Source organism: Microtus oregoni, unplaced genomic scaffold (assembly GCF_018167655.1).
Source record: "Microtus oregoni isolate MIOR12 unplaced genomic scaffold, Mior012 000032F_ref0000030, whole genome shotgun sequence".
In the NCBI taxonomy this organism is placed as follows: Eukaryota; Metazoa; Chordata; class Mammalia; order Rodentia; family Cricetidae; genus Microtus; species Microtus oregoni.
The window spans coordinates 28,772,037-28,788,838 of NW_024543091.1; the positions used below are offsets into that span (position 1 = coordinate 28,772,037).

Genomic DNA, 16,802 nt, shown 5'->3' on the forward strand with positions numbered 1-16,802 from the left:
ACTTTATATATGTGTACAATGTCATAATGGAACCCACTATTATGCATGATTAACATGTCAATAAATTTTTTTAAAAAATGAAATGAGAAAGAACCAAAAGGCACCAGGCCCCAGACCTCCGTCCAAACCTCTTCCATGGGTTGTACCTTGTCCTGAGCCCCATCTGCCCTGTCTTCTGGGAAGCAGAAGGTGGCGGAGCAGCCCTTGAGATTGGGTTTCTGTGACACGTCTGAGAGGACTGCAGGAAGGACCGATGGTGAGTCCCTGTCGCAAGGTGAGCACAGAACTCCTGACCCTTGCAGGTCCCAGCAGAGCCAGGAGTGACAGCAGAGCTTCAGGCAGGTATGTGAGCTTAAATTTTCCTGGCAGGGAGTCAGATCCGATCAGCATGGGGCCCAGGCCTTAAGCAGTGTTGGCCTGAGGTCAACCAAGACCCCACCACCTCCTCACTGGGGACCAGAGAAGGAGGAGAGGTAAATGGAATGGTGGCTGAGGTGCAGGACAGGCAGGTGGGCGGAGTCAGGCCCCATGAAAATCCCAGCTGGCTCATGTGTATCAAAAGAACACAGCTCAGCATCCTGCCTAGCTGGCCTGTGGGGCAGAAAGATAGAATGCAGTGGTTTTCCAGGGCTTTGGTATACCCACAATTCCAAGGCACTAACTGTGCCGTTTTCATTTATGCATTGAATGAATCCTGACTATCACGATAGTCTTCTGGACACTTGTCTTAAAGATGGCCTCTCCATCTCAGACTAGGCAGATGCTCTCCCTCCCTGCCTGAACCCTTGCCAAGAGGATGGAGAGGAACGGTGAGAGCTTGGGAGGTCTGAAGTTCCTAACAGTTTTTCCATTTTGTGCCCTTCAGCTTTTGCATTTTGCCCCATTTTTGCTCCAACATTTACTCTCTGTTTCAGTAAGACCTTACTCTGTTACCTAGCATGTGGTCACTCCAGCCATCTTTGTTTTCAAGTCCCAGCAGCCCCAAATGACCGTCATCCCCTTTTCTAGGTACCCAGGGGTACCCCATTCCAAAGGAAGGGCCATAAACACTGTTCTCATAGGTTTCACAAACTATAGTAACACCAAGTTCCTGCTTTGTAGCTCTGAAAGGTCCTTTGTTCATTCGTTTCCCTGCCTGACCTGTAAAACGATGGTTGTAGTTAATCCATTTGCTCAATAAATAAGTATTGAACAACCTGTTCTGTACAGGGCCCAACTGGATCTGTTATTTAGTGTTGGTTAACAGACATGGCCTGGTGCCTGGTATGCACCAGGTTGTCAATAAATGCCCGTTTTCTTACACAAGTCTCGGTTCTGTAAGGAGAAATGGGTAATAGGTGGAGGTGGGAGAGGTGGGGGACCGAGGTGGGGATTCAAAAGGGTGTGTGGAGGGCTAGACCTGCTGCTTCTTGGATTCCCACCCCTAGCCCCTTCCCCTGTGTTAACATGGCCCGGCTCTGTCTGTTGTTGTCTCTGAATGGTGTGCCCAGCTTTCTGCCCCTGGTTTCTTCAAACCACCTCTTGCCAGCTCCATAGTTGGCTCCCTGTTCCCACGACAACAGAGACAAGGATCTTCCTTATCCACAGGCACTCAAGGACACGGTGGTGTGCCTATCCACCAAGGTGGTGTCCGCAGGAGGAGCCTCCAGCCCTGAGGATGTGGTTCTGAATGGTTTCCTCACCAAACTGGCTCCCCTGGCTTCTGACATTTTCTCCCCCTATGCATCCTCGCATACACCTGTGACTTGTCAAGGCTGAAGCTTCACATTCTTCATTCCTGTCCAACTTCCAGACACCCCACAGGGGAGACTCTCACAGGGCAGAGAGAGTTAACGTGGGAGTGTTTGCAGGTGCGTGACTGTACATGCCTGCACACACAAGCAACACGAGATCTGGCAACATTTTCAATGTTGGCTGACTGAATGAATACACGGTGGATGTCCCTGCTGCAAGGGGGGGGGGCTCATTAATACATTTGACAAATATTTATCAAATCTATGATCCATTCAGTTTCAGGCTGAGACAGCGCCTCTGACATACAGGTTGACAGCAGCCAAGTTCTCCCCAAACAGAAGGTTCATCAGCTTCCTCCTTCCAACACATCTCTTACCCTCCAAGACTCACAGGGTTCTTGGGCCTCCTAATGTCTATCCTTATGCCAGCACATACCTGAGTGCTAAGAAGCCGCGTTTGGGGTTGAATACTGGGTCCCTAACTCAAATTGCATGTCCTTTAGTAGGTGACTTGATTTCTCGGAACCTCAGTTTCCCAGTATGGAAAACAGGCACAAGTTAAAATGACATACTTTGGAATTTCTGTGAGCAAGGAATGATAAAAGGCACACGTTTACACAATCCCAGTGCGTAGTATGTGCTCATTAAATGGAGTTATTTATCATGCTTAGCCTCCTCTCTGGCTTGGATCCCTCCCGCTTCGTCCAGAGCACCCACAGCACAAGAAAGTGCACACAGCAGGTACCAGGCAAAATCCTACTTGCTGGAGCAGACCTCTCCCCAGGAGAGAGCCAGACACCAGCCAGGCCTGGAGGCAGGGAGGAGCAGGAGGCACAGCTGACTGGTGGAGGAGGGGCCCAGGATGGCTTTGTGTGCTCTAAGGATGCCTTTTCTCCCTGGGTGTGCAGGGTCAGGGTTTCAAGTCTTAAGCTCTTGGCAATCCTATCCCTCTGTCAGTGAGGTCCGGATCTGGTGAGCAGGCCAAAAGCTTTCTGGACCTTCGCCACGGTGAACCTGTATCTAAAGCCAGGACACACTCACTCTACACGCCCACCTGGGCACAAGTAGTTGAGGTTATCTGTGACCTAACGTAGTCATATGAACGTGGGTCAGAGGAGGGATTTAAGAAGGGGAAAAAAATCTCTCACTCGGGGCTCTCAGAGACCCTGCCCCTGGGCCTGTTTCTTCCCCTGTGAAATGAGAACTGTTCTGTAGGTTTCATCTCCACAGTGGTTGCAATGATGAGAAAAACAGTCCTACCACTGCTGAGGGAAAAAACCAGTCTCAGAGGGAGAACGGGATGTATGGGAACTGTTCAGTCAGGGAGGCCAGGACCTTGCTGGCCCACTGGCATGAGCTAGCCCCAGCTGGCCACCACTGGACTTCGATGCTGGTGGCTGCACCACACTGACTTGGAAGGGCTCTGACCTCACCTCAGGTGGGACAGGTTTCATCCTGTGATACTGTAGGTCTGCCAGAGCTCCAGCCATGCTTTGGTATTCCCCCTAAACTAGCCTGTTAGTCCTCACTCTGGGATTACACAGCCCCTCCCCAAGCAGGGGCAGCAGGTGCTAGCAGATTCTAAGGCCCCTCCTGGTGTTTTGCATTAACAGAATTGTGTCCCAGGAAGGCCTCAGGACCAAGACTCTCAGCAGTGAACCAACCTTACCCCTCTGCTCCAGGTGGGGTAAGTCACGATGCGGCCATCTTCTGGCCTCAAGTTGTTTGTAGGGGCAAAACCATGTGATACTTTTAATTCAGGATGGCTCTTGACCCCGTGGAAATGGCTTCCACTCAGCCCCTCTACCCTGGAAGTCATCGGAGATGTGGGCTGGCCCACAGACCACAGTAGGCGTGTAGTGCCTCCAAATTATCTCCAGTGTGTACACTCACCAATTACTGGATCCCTGTGTCAGCTACGGAGGTGGTAAACACTATCAGATCCATTTTACAGCTGAAGTAGAAAGGTTCAAAAAGGAAAATGGATTTGCCCAAGGTGATATGGCTGCTGTATAACAGGGACGGGCATAGCCTGGAAACTTTTTGTTCTTGGGGGCAGGAAAGCAGAGGCTCAGTGACCTTGGGCCACTTATTTCACGTCTCTGAACCTCAGCCTCCTCATCTGAGAAGTGGGGCAGTAAGATAATGCTAGATGGTGTATTCAGCACAGTGGTCTGCAATAAAGGGAACAGTGACTAACATTATCACCCTTAGGACTTTTGGGTGCTGTTGCTGGGGGGAGCAGTTGCAGAGGAAGCTCTGTTGTTATTCAGGATGTATTAAGGTGAGCTAAGGGGCTGGGTGTGAAGAAGTAGGAGTCAGGTGGAGACACTGGGTCCCCCTCCCCACCGCCTGCCTAGTGTGGATGATCAAGTACATCTGTATCTTGGTTCCCAGCTCTGTGGTGGCTGCCATCACAATCCACAAACCTTGGAACCACTCAGAGAATTCTGAACTCCAGAGCTGAGACTGGGAGCTGAATCAGAGAGGACTGAGTTCTCAGATTTGCTCTGTGGCTGCCAGCCTCCCCCAGGGCAGGGGGTATCCCTCTCAGTGTTGGGGGCAATCCTAAAATGCGGGGTGGGGGAGGGGTGTGAGGTGGGGCTGTCTCTCCACGGAGCTCTGAGCAGGAGGATGGAGTCCTTTTGGGTCTAGCCACAGTGATGCCAACCCGGGGGTTCTAAGTCCTTATATCCCTGCCCTGGGATACTCTTCCCTTAGCTTGTCTCTAGGACACGGCCCAGGCCAGCAGTCAGAGACCTCTGTGGTGCTGGGGGCTTGCAGTGGGCACGGCAGGGTTCAGCTCCCTTAGGACCCTGCCATCTGAAGGAGAGGGTAAACTCTGGACATCTGATTGTTTTACTATGAGCTTTCTTGAAGGCTTTGGGGCCTGTGGGCCCGGATCCTTAGTATTTATGAATTTTATTATGACTGTTTGTTTAAATATATATATATTTATAGCTCTATGCATTCCCCCCTCCCCAGCCCCTAGTTCTTGCCCTTGGTTTTCTGTTTGGTGGCCGTATACGGCAGCACTGTCTGCGTGCTCTTGTCTGATACTGTCTGGGTGCTGCTGTTCCTTGTGACCCTCCGGGTCTGTTCTGGAGCCAACGTGGGGCCCAGGCGTCGGGTAGTCAACGGAGAGCGCCTGGTTTTTTGGGGGGCTGGGGAGGGCTTGAGGGGGCCTGTGTGTGGCTCCACGTGGGGCAGCTCTGGGGTCAGGCCTGCCTCCTCCTCTGCCTCCTCCTCCCCATCGCCCTCTTCATCATCACAGCACAAAGCGTGGTAGAGCACTTTGTCACTGAACCGCACCCTTTCCCTCGTCCCTGGGGTCCGCTGGGGTCCCTGACCCTTCGCAGGGCCAGCACTGAAGGCCTCTTCGCTGGAGGAATCTGGCGTCTCCACTCGCGGCCCGTTGGGGATGGGCAAACCACCATTCATGAGCTGGTAGTCAGGGCCTGCGCCTGGCCGTGGTGCCTCAGGGCCATCCACGGAGTCCGATGGGGTGGAGACGTCCAGGAAGGAACAGAACTCCCAGCTGTCTGAGAGGATATCGGCTGTCATGAAGTCCAGGTGGCCCGTGTCAAAGGGGCCGCCCACACCCGCCTTGTCACTGCTGGAGGTGCTGCTCACAGTGGCCGTGGTCCAGTCGTCTGGCTCCAGTTCAAAGTCAAAGTCAGAGGTGAGCTTGTCGATCTGACTCACCACCTGGCCAGGGAAGGGAGAGGAGGTGAGAGGGGCTGGGTGCGTGTGTGCCTCTGCCCCTGCCCTGGAGACCTCCTGGCAGGTGACTCTGGAAGACGGTGGCTGAACAGAAATCACAGGTTTGTTTGCACTGTTAAGAGCCCAAATTAGGGCTGAGAAGACAGCTCGGTTGGTAAAGAGCTTGCTGTATAAGCATGAGGACTTGGGTTTGAGTCCTAGAACCCATCAAAAAAAAAAAAAAAAAAAGCTGGATATGGTGGTGCACGCTTATAACCCTAGCCCCAGGGAAGTGGAGGCAGGAGGATCCCTGGGGCTTTCTGGCCAGCCAGCCAAGCCTACTTGGCAAGTTCCAGGCCTGTGAGAGACTCAGTCTCAAACACACAAGGCCAGGTTGGACGAGGATGGACAGCTTGTGCTGTCCCCTGGAGGGAGGGGCACTGCCTCCCCCCAGGCACCCTGTTCATTCACACATTCTTCTCTCTCAATATAGCTGCCGTTTGGAGGGAGGACAGTGTCGTGAACAGGGCTTACGCGTGTACTGATTGAGAAGGGGTCGGATAGAAGGGGTAGAGGGACTCCAGCAAGCCCAGGGGGCCTCCCGGCTGCTGACTCTATAACGTGGTAGCTGAACCTGAAGCCAGGAGAGAAAGAAGACCCTGCCCAGCCTCACTAAAGCCTTCCAGACCCATCAGTGAGTGACTCACTCAGGGATCTCTTTCCAACCCTGGGGACTGGAACAACAGGTGTGCAGCACTGGCTGGGTCACCCTCCCCGGCTACCCTCAAGCTCTGGAACCCCCACCGGCCTGCCTTGCCTTCCCTGCCCACTGATGATGAATGGAGAGCAATCTCAGCTTGTTGGGAAAAGGAAAAAAAGCCGGAATTCTTTGGGAAGCAATAAAGAGACCATCCGCCCTGGCCCAGGGATGATTGTTAAAAACCACTCATGGGGCAGGCAGCTTATCTGTGGAGGTCACTGTACCCTTCTCTGCCTGCCCGCCTCCCAGTGACCCAAAGGGAAGCCCTTGGCCTCTGAGCAGGTGGCTCTGCCCGCAGATATACACTTGCCTGTGGCTGTCTGCACATATATCAGGGTAGAACGCTGCGAGAGAGGGAGGCAGACTAGGTGGAGGCCTAGGTGGAGGACAGACATGAGGATGAAGAGAGCAGAGTCAGGGCAAGACTCAAACATAAAACAATAAAAAGCGGGGGGGGGGGGACGACAAGTGTCTGAGCCACAGGGACTCGGGGACAAAGACATCAGGAACTGTATTCAGCTCCCTGCACCTGGCTGGCATTATCTGCCTGGGTTCAGGGCGGTCAGTCAATAAGGTAACTAAGCAAGCCTTAACCTGATACTCATTTCCGGGAACTGCTAGCATGAGCCGTTATTCCATGCATGGGGAAGGGTAGGTGGCAAGTGCCCTGAGGTAAAAGAGAAAGACACTGCCTGCAGCAGCTTCTGGGTCAGTGGGAGCTGGGCTCTAGTTGCAAGTGACCTGTCCCTATCCCTCTTAAGGTCTGTTTCTTTATTTCTAAGTGGGTGAATTGGTTTACTTCTAAGGGAGATTCTAGGAATCTGTGTCTATAAGAGTCAGCATGGGAAAGTGTTTAGGTGGTGGCTGCCCTAAGTCAGGGATCGAAGAAATTCTCTGCTGAGGTCTGCAGCAAACTGGAGGAGTCAGGACACACGGGGGACAGACATTGGGCAAGTCACATAAGATTGCTGGAACTCAAAATCATTTGTCACTGAGTGCCTGGCCAAAATCATTAGAGCTTTGCAGGCAGCAGTACGGATGGTAGGAGGACTCAGGAGCCCGGGGGTCAAAGTGACATTTCATACCTCGGATGACCTACGACGTATCAGGCTTTCTACTCTACACTCATGAGATCATAATGTTCCCAGTGGCTGCCTCTTGTTTTCAGAGGCACTAGCCTGGTGGCCTGGGTGCTGGGGCAACCTAAGAAGGGGGAGAACTGTCCTCAGCTGCTGCGGCCCCAGGCTAGGGGCGCCAGGAGGAAGTGAGTTGAGATCTCACAAACTCAGCAGAGGCCAGGCTGAGCAGAGCTTTCTGGCTTCTGAAAGTTCAGTAGGAATGAGCACTGTCAGGCCCCAGGCCTAAGGGATAGATAGCAGGGATATCCCAGGTATGCCCAACAGGAGCCTAGAAGCTTGGGAGGCCAGACGTGTTCCTTCCACTGAGGAAGCCCTGGCTAGCCTGTTCTAGAGGCTTCTCATTGGGTCCCTTCCCTTCTTCATTAGCATCCTCTTTTGGTTCTGCCAGGATGTGGAGGAAGAGAGAAGGAGCGGGTCTCTGGGTCTCACGTCTGCCCCCTCCTGGCAGTGGAACTGAAGGCAGGTGATAATTCACTTCCCAGCTGTGGTCTCTAACTCTGCCACCCCTCTCCTTGTTCAGGGAGATGAAGATGGATGAGATATCACCGTATTTTAAACTACAGTGTCAGGACAGCCAAACCTGTCCATACCTGGGCTCTGAAGCCGATGCTGGACTCCAACCCTGACTTCACTACTTATGGGCTGTGCAGCCTTAACCAAGTTACTCTGCCTTTAGCCTCTGCTTCTTCATCAGAGAATTCGCTCTGTGTGAGAGCCGTGGTGAGGACTGAACATAATGCCCCCGGGAAAGCATGCAGAAAAAGGAGAAGAGCAGCATCTATCTCGCACCAGTGAGCGTGAGCACACACCCAGGCCCAAGAGCAGATGGGAGACAGGTTTTCACCTAAGGAATGCCACATTGATGGGCAGCTTTCGATACCTGTTCAAAATGATGCCAGGATATGGTAGGTGTGCCTTCCGTGGCCCCATGTGCCAATACTGCCCATTTTGCCTGAAGTGTGGGTGTGTCCATTCAGAACAGAACTAGAAGGGGCCCATGAGGCCTAAGGCTGTGAGGCTCACAGGCAGATCTGGTTTCCCAGTGACTTGATAAATGACAGAAGTGAGGGCGAGAAAGAGAAGCCATGTGCCCACAGTATCCAGCTTCTGTGTAGGGCCGTGATCAGCTCATAAACCCGCTAATCCTTCCCTGGTGTCTAGTTTCACAGGTCAATGTGCAGAGCAAGTATGGTACAGGCCCGTGCTACCTGCCTCTCTGCTCTGGCTGTCTTGAAATCTGCGATTTCTCTCCGAGATCTAATAATCATTTTGCCTACATGTAATTTGGGATTGTCTTGGAGTGCAGAGAAATAATTATATACACAGAAGAAAAGAGGGGGAGAAAGGAGAAAGAACCAGGAAAATCTCTAAGTGACTAGAGAGACACTACCTGTGCTATTGCGCCTGCAGACAGGGAAACTGAGGCCCAGCACCTGGAAAGAGCTGAGTTAAAGCCAGAAGGGGAGTCCTGACTTCTGGGACTGGCGTCTTATAAACAAGACTAATCTGTTTCAGAGGGGCCAAGAGTGAGTGCCTGGGAGGGAGGACAGGGCTGAGACAGAACCTAGCTCCTGTTCCAAGAGTGTCGCCGGCCTCTGTCTTGATCTCAGCCTTGCCCACCAACAGGAACTCCCCACCAGCACCTGCTCCATGCTCTGCAACAGATTTCCCGATCAGCATCAGGACCACATCACCCCTCTGCCTCCAACCCTTCCCTGTTCCCCAAACTTCTGAGCCTTCCAAACGCCACCCCCTTTCCCCTCCAGCAAGCGGCCTCCCCCTCATCTCTCTGCACATTTTACAGAGCTGGAGCTCCAGCTGCCACTGGGCTCACCTGGTGTGCCCTCCCTCCCACCATCCATCCTCACTTCCTCGAAGAACCCAGCTGAGGGCGATGTTGGTCACAGCTATACTTCTATGCATGTATGTTGTGATGCAGTTGATGTCAGCCTCCCTACTAGACAGTCACCCTAAGAGAGGGCAAGGTTGGGTCTGTTTCACCTCCTATTGTGGCCCAGATTCTGGCCCACTCTATAAACACAGCTACAGATCACCTGAAAGAAGCCTGGGAGGCCTCTTTGTTACAGGCCTGGACCACCAACACTGGCTGAACTCCCCTCCGATGAATGCATGCATACATGCTTGTGTCGAGTGCGTGCGTGTATACGTGAGCACATGTGTGCGTATGTGCATGAATGGGTGCGCATCCCCTGAGGCCCAACAGCCAGTGCTGAGGGACCCAGAGTCCCAGACCCAGTGTCCCCACTCCTTCCTTCCTTCCTTCCCAACTCCCTGGGCAGCTGGTTACATAACTGGGGATCCTGCATTATTTATGACCACTGATTATTTTTTAATTCTGTGATTACATTGTTTATTATCTTCCTGGGGGGCTGTGGCATTGGGGAGATGGGGAATGAGCTGACCATGATTCATGGCTCTCATCCTGCAATTTGGCCTAATTGGCTAGGGAGCCTCTATGAATCTGTCCAGAGGAGGAGAAGGCAAAGGGAAAAGCGAGGAAAGGAAGGCATGAAAAAAATAATAAGAAAAAATCCACCCAAGTTGTACTGAGCTGCGGGTACCGAGCTGACCCACTTTGACGCAGCCCTGTGGTCCCTAGATTTTCCTGCTCCAGCTGCTTCCTGGTAGGCCACACTTACTTAGCTCTTACTAGCAAGGTCTGTGGCCTTCCCTGCCACCTTTACACATGGAACCTGGCTGATGGACAGCTGGAAAACAGGCTGCCACAGAGCCTGCTTCCTATGCAAACCAGGTTGCAGGACCCTCCACCACCACCTCAGACCGAGAACAGGCTGTGCCTACCCCTTTCTCCTGAGGTTTTTGGCATATAGAGGTGACAGCATCCTTAAGTTAGATTCTACTCGAGACTCACTGATGATGTGGGGGTACAGGGGGTCAATAAAGGATCACTTCTGAACCCCTATGAACCAGGAAAGAAACAAGTACATGTTCAAAGGAAGCTCAAAATCTGATGGGCCAAGGATGAGGACCCTTCACCATGCCTGTGGGAGCTGAGTCTGTGGGCAGCAGTGGGAGCAGTAGGAAGGCAGTCTCACCAGAAACGTAACCAAGATGTATTAATAGTGTGTGGGCTTCTCACTGACTGCAAACTTGAGTTCCATACTCGGATGCACAGGCTCCATGGGACACCCTCCCTTGTCCCACCCCTAGACCCCTGTCCCTCTCTGCTCCACTTTCTACTGGCTTCCTGATGATCCGGCACAGTTCCTCCTCAAGACCCTGGTATCACAGCTCCCACCGCCTGCAATGCTCTTCCCCCAGATGCGTGCTGACCTCGTTCCTCATTTCTATGCATCTGGGCTCTAAAATCACTCTAGAGGAGCCCCTTAGTACTACCTCCATCCCTGCAGTACTCTCTGGGCAGGGGATGGGACTACCTTTCTGCAGGTGACTTTTAGAGGTTTCTACCAAGCAGCCAGGATCTGGCCCTGATCCCCCTGCTTTTGGCTAAAAAGCTTATGCGACTCTAGAAAACAAGGCTGTGCAGGGAAGTGCTAGACTCATTCAGTAACAATACCTCGTGGGTGGCAGAGCCCGAGCTCTATGGGAGAACGGTTGCCTCACATGTATTAGGACCTAGGTTTGCAAAGCAAAAACAAAACAAAAAGGATATGGAGCTGGCTTTGTGTATATAAGGGAGCATAGAATGAGTTGGTATCTTCCTCTTACAGATGAGCCAACTGAAGCACAGAGAAGCAAAGTAACTTTCCTAAGTTCACACAGCTCGGGAGACAGCTGTACTAAGGACTGAACCAGAAATCTCTGGCTGCCTGGCATGTGCTCCTTTCCCTTGGGATGGTCTATGTCTCTAACTGAGATCCATGGAATCCGGGGAGCTTAGGGAGCCTGCTGTGATTGGCCTGGCATCCTGGGGTATTGGGGAGCCTGGGAGAAATGAGGGCTAATTAATGTCTGACTGTCATGTAGCATCCCTGGGCAGCTCAGCTTCAGCTTTCACAGTATGTTTGCAATCCTTACCTCCCTTTGTCCCCACCCCCGACCCAGGGAGTTGCAGTGTGGGCTGGGAGGATGGGGAGAGGGAACTCCAAATCCTCTGGAAGTGTGAGAAAGTATCGGCCCTCCTCCTTCATGCGAAGCCTCCAAAAACATTGCAGCATCACTGGAAGGGACGACTCCTCCTCATCCTCCCCATCCGTAGCCCCATTCAGAGAGGAGCAAAGGGAGACTCAGGAGCCCTAGGCTTTGGTGGTTTTCATCTTCTGGTTAGTTTTAGGCTTTGAGCTCAGGAGTGTGTGTGTGTGTGTTTGGGGTGTCTTCCGGGATCAGAGGTGTCAGGCAGGGGGAGGATGGTGAAGGGAGGACAGAGAATGGCAGAGCCTGCTCTTTGCTGCCTAGCTCCTTCAACAAGGTTCCTGAACAGCATCCCTGCCAACCCTGTGTGTAACTCTAGTCTCCATACTCAAGAATTTGGTCTGAGTTGGCGGGACCAAGCAGGTGCTGCCCAGGAAGTCGGGTATGATGAGGGAATAGGGGCTTGTTCACTTTACCATGGGCCTCCCCATAGCCCTGATGGCGAAACACCACAAAGGGCCTGAATGGAGAGAGACAGATCAGCTTTATGTCCTCCTGAAGGACCTAGAGCTACATCACAAGTTTGAAGCGAGGACCTGATATCCACAGATATTCCTGTCCCCAACAAACCCCAGCCCAGAAAAAGTTGGTTATGACAGCTCTTCTGCTTGGGTCTCCCTTCCTCTCTGTCTATCACCCTATGTACACATCCCCTTTCTGGGGGACTAGGGAGCTCTGAGGCTCAACCCCCCACCCAGCTGGGTACCATTGGCAGCGGGCAGGCAGTGGCATACGGGGTAGACTCTGGTTTCCATAGCAACCTGCCAAAGTCTTGGGTGGAGACACATGGCCTACAGATGTGGGGGAGGGGACTCATCACTTTATCCTGGTTCAGACCTCTGGTGTGTGCAGACTGTCACCTGGAGCTCTGGGGTGAGAGGCGCGGGAATCAGTGAGTATGAAAGGGAAGATGGGGGCAATTAAAAGCTCTACAAATTAACCCTGGCACTTGGGCGTCAAATCACAAGCATCAAGCATCTTTGGTAGCTCCTGTCAAAATGCTGAGATTACACAATAGCCCACCTGCTGAAGCTTCAAATAGGCACTGGGAATCTTGAGTTCCAGACTCAATTCTGTCATGGGTGGGTTGTGTAGCCTTGGGTAAGCCCCTATTCCTCTCCGGACCCCAGTTTCTTCCATAGGAAGTGGACAGGGTTTGCGTGGACTACCTGTGAGATCCCTTTAAGTTCTGGATGATTATGCCAAGGGAGAAGAGGCAAAGGCCTGCCCCACTGGGAGTTGTACCAAGGCTGACTTCCAGGATTATGCACAATACCAGCTCTGGTTGGGTCCCATGATCCTGCCTGAGGCCAAGACTTTGGATAGTTCTCAAGGCCCCTATTAAACCACAGAGGATCCAGAATAAGACAGGGTAGGAGAGGACAACCTAATACTTTGGACTCATGAGGTCAGAGGAAGGGTTGTTCAGGGACCTGTGGCCTTTGGTTTCCAGATTGTATTATGGAGTCCAGACCATACCAGCCCAGCATACGGGCAGGAGCACCACCACCTCTGCCTGCCTGAAGCGCCCGCCATCCCCACATCTGGAGACAGGACCTCCTGGCTGGTCTCATGAGGCAGACCTTGGACCCTCAAGGTCTACTCTAACAGCCCTGGCATCTCTGTCACTCTCCAAGTCACAGCTCCCTTCAAAGAAGGAACCCCTCTCCGTGCCTTGAATTCAGGCCAGGGTGGAAAGCCACACTGCTCACAGCCTGCCCTATCTCCACAGCCTTCTACAGCCCTCTCCCTGGATATGCAGCTGGGGGGGAAGCTGGGGCTCATAACTCAGAATGATCCATTCTGCTTCTGTCTCTGCAGGGGCCCTGGTTACAAGGAGTTGAAAGTTGCCTAAAGCCCACCTGGCTGTTGAAATGGGACCCAGCGGGCAAATTCAGGCCAGCGGCTCAGAACGCTGGTCATGCATTTTGGACTTGAACACTGCCCAGGGGGCAGGGTGGAAGACATGTGTACCTCATTACTCCAGCAATGTGGGAAGCAGTAATTAAACTGGGCTCCGATTAGAAAGCCAGAGAGGGCTTCTCGGTGACTTTCTGGTCTTTGCAAAAACCATCCAGAAGCATGCCTGGGGGGGGGGGGGTCACATATGCATAAAAGAGCTCTTCTTCAGTGTACAGGACCTCTGATCCCCCCCACATTTTCCAGCCACATCCTCACCCTAAGACAGGGAGGCCACAACTGCTTGTAACCCCTCTCCCCTTTTGGAAATTAAGGTTTGGAGTATCTGTGTGGTCCTGGAAGTAATACTTTTTGAGCTGGGCCTCAAGCAGTGGGGATCGGTTAAGGTGAGCCATCCACATGCTCCTAGAGCCTTTGCTTAGAGTCTGGGAGGTAAGTAGTGGGGTCAAAGGACAGTTTGGGTTTTAGAAGAATGTGTCCCACTAAGAGTAGCGAGGGGCAGATTTAGTCCTCATTGGGCACCCTGAGTGCTAACTATGGAGCTGGGCCCACTGGCACCTGCTCAAACAGTCACCACCACACGAAGGCCCCACCAGCTCTGGGGACAGTGATTTTTTAGCAAAACAGACTTGAAGAAAGAATGAGAAGGGTGGGCCTCTGTGGAACATGCCATGTGCACATAGCATTGCACACTCAAACACACATACATGCTTTGATGCTGAGCCCAGCCAGGCAGGGCTAAGGTCTGTGTGCCCCCATCCCTCCCCACCCCCCCGCCTCTCACTCACCTCCCTCAGCTCCTTAGCCACTTCTTTGAGTTCCTTCAGGATGCCTTCAAGTTGCCCGATGACCATCTTCATGCGCTGTCGAATCCGCTCTCTCTCTCCACCACTGTTGGGGTTGTCACTGGGCTGCCCGAGGTCTGGGGCACCCCGAATGTTCATCCTTCACCACGTGGCCGCAAGCCTGCCCATACTCGCCCCAGCGGGGCACACGCTTTGCCTGCCTCCACGGAGCCTCCCTCGGCCGGGCAGAGCTCCACATCTTAACGGCCCCCCAGCCTACCCTGGCCTTGGGCGGCCCTCACCCAACCCCTGCAGCCTGCCACTCGACCTACTCTGCCTCTGGGTGGGGGATGGAGCACCCAGAGGGAGACAGAGTCGGGGGGGGGGGGGTCAAGGTGAGGACACAAGAGGGCAAGGGGAGGGACCTTAGGGCCCAAGAACAGCTTCCAGGACTTGAAGAGCCTGTGGTGTACAAAGCTGATCTTTGCCTGAATCTGGGTGTGGAGGCAGGGGGATGATTCTGCAAGGACTAGGGTAAGAGATGCCCTTGGGATGGGGGAAGGCAGCAATCCCCTCGCAACTCCTAGGCAGTTACAAAGGCAGAGGTCTCTAGACGCAGCTGAACCTGCAGAGGGACGATTGTCAGGGTCTTCCAGATGTGGAGGGGGCTCCAGATGTGAACAGCGCAGGAGAGGGACCTGGATTGGAGGAGGGCAGCCCCCTGCAGAAAGAGCGAGCCTGGCGTCAGCCCTCCCAGGCTGCTGCACCAGCCTGCTGCTGCTGCCTCCCTCTTCTCCCTTGCCTGCACCCTCCTTCCTCGCTGGAGATTTATTTATTTATTTTTGTTTGTGGGGAGGGATGGTGGAGGCAGATGGTTTTTAGCGCACCCCTTTTCTATAGGAAGAGCGGAGGAGCCCCTGGTTTAGAGGCATAAGTCTTCAGCCTCCTCTGGGGCACTCTAGCTATGATCGTTTCTACCCCCAACCCCCCCCCCCCCAAGCCACCAACCAAGCTTGGCCAGACTGGTTCAGCACAGGCCCTCTCCAGTCCTCCATCCTCTTTCAATGCCCACAGGGTGCCCTCCTTCCCAGCGGTCTTCCTCCCCCAGCCCCGCCTTCCCTCGGAAGCTGGACTCCCCGACTTACAGAGGATGGGGGCACCGGTCTTTCCTCCAAGCAGCGTCGGGGGCCGAGCCCCAAGACGAGGTTGGGGGGCCCCCAAGGCTCCCCTAGGGCGGACTTCTCTCTCTGGACCCTTCGGCTCCTGGCCTCAGGAAGGTCCTCCGAGCTGTGACCGGAGACATCTGGGCGGTGGGAGGGGGCGGGGCCTCTGCACTCCGGGGAAGGGGGCAGGAAAAATCTCCCACCACGCCCGCCAGGCTACGGGTTGCAAGGGTCCGGTGGGCTCAGGGGCCCCGAGGCCACAGGTGACCCGGGCCGAGGCGACGCCGGTCCGGTCCGGGCGACTGAGCCAAAGTCGGAGGGCTGGGGAGGGCGCCGGGATCCCCTCAGCCCACGCCCGGCATTCCCCGGGCTCCGCAGGGTTCTCGATTCTCTCTGTCCAGTCCAGTTCGGCGGGTCTGGGGCCCCTCCGGGGTCTGTCCTGCCCCTGGCTTGCCTTGCCCTTTCCGAGCAGGCACTGACAGGCGTCCGGGGTGCACTCAGTCAGGACCCAGAATGTCCGTGCTCCGGCCCGGGCGGCGTCCGGAGCGGCCGGAGAATCCGCTCAGCCTAGCCGGCAGTCGGCTCGATCCACGATGAGGAAAGTCCGGATTCCTTCGAGTCCCGGGGGAGGGGAGGCGGCGGTGGTCTGGGGGACCGGTGTCCAGCACTGCCGAGATGAACGCACGAGGTCTAGGGATCTCGGCACGGCGGGGCTGAGCAGAAGAAGCAAAGGAAAGCAGAGGGGGTGAGCGAGGCACCAGGGAGGCGATGGAGGAGGCGCGGCGGGCCCGGCCGGGCACACGGGGCGCGCAGCCTCCGCTAGGCTCCACCGCCTCCTGCGCGCTCGCTCACGGCTCCGCGCCTCGCGGCCCCGAGCGCCCGGTGGCTGCCAATGGGGCAAAGAAGGCACCGGGGCGGCTCGGGCCTCTCTCCCGGGCTGCCTCGCCTTCGCCCTACCCTGCGCTACCCTCCCGGCTCCGCGGGCCTGGCCGGTTTCCCCCGAGCGCCGCCGCGCCCCGCCGGACTGGCCGCCCGGGCGGGCGCTGGCTCCCTCAAAGGCCGCCGGGCTCGCGCGGCTCCGCTCGCTTCGGCGCTGGCAGGGAAGGGGCCGGCCCCGCGCGCCGGGAGGGAGCTTTTAAAGCGACACACACGCCTCCCAGCGCCGGGAGCCGAGCGCTCGAGCCGGGGGGTCTCGCCACCCCAGGGTGCCGGAAGGACTGGGCGCTGGCGGGGCTGGAGGAGGGATAGCCTGGCTGCCGCCCGCTGCCTGGGGCGCACGGAGCCCGGGACTTGACTCCAAGTTCCCTCTCCCCCCTTTCACACAATTTCTTGACCCTCCTTCGCCCACTGCGGTGCGTCCCGGGCTTCCCCTTCAGTCTCTTTTCCTCCTCTGCCATCATTCCTCACCGCAAACTGTCCCAAATCTTGTGTCAGTTCAGTAAATAGAATCCAACCAACCTTTACTG

The 16,802-nt window shown here is 54.8% G+C and overlaps 1 protein-coding gene across 1 annotated transcript; it reads right to left on the reverse strand.

Moving 5' to 3' along the window:
* On the reverse strand, nt 1–16,438 carry Insyn1 (inhibitory synaptic factor 1). Its single transcript, XM_041679624.1, has 3 exons — nt 15,319–16,438; nt 14,177–14,894; nt 1–5,441 (listed from the first exon to the last, which is right to left on the reverse strand). The coding sequence occupies exons 2-3, from the start codon at nt 14,330–14,332 to the stop codon at nt 4,722–4,724; spliced, it is 876 nt and encodes a 291-aa protein (XP_041535558.1). The 5' UTR covers nt 14,333–14,894; nt 15,319–16,438; the 3' UTR covers nt 1–4,721.
* Nucleotides 16,439–16,802: the final 364 nt, after the last annotated feature.

Coding starts and splice junctions, on each gene's coding strand:
- Insyn1 (XM_041679624.1), bottom strand. CDS start 14,332: ATGAACATTCGGGGTGCCCCAGACCTCGGGCAGCCCAGTGACAACCCC. Junction 5,442..14,176: donor TGGCTAAGGAGCTGAGGGAG/GTGAGTGAGAGG, acceptor TTCCCTGGCCAG/GTGGTGAGTCAGATCGACAA.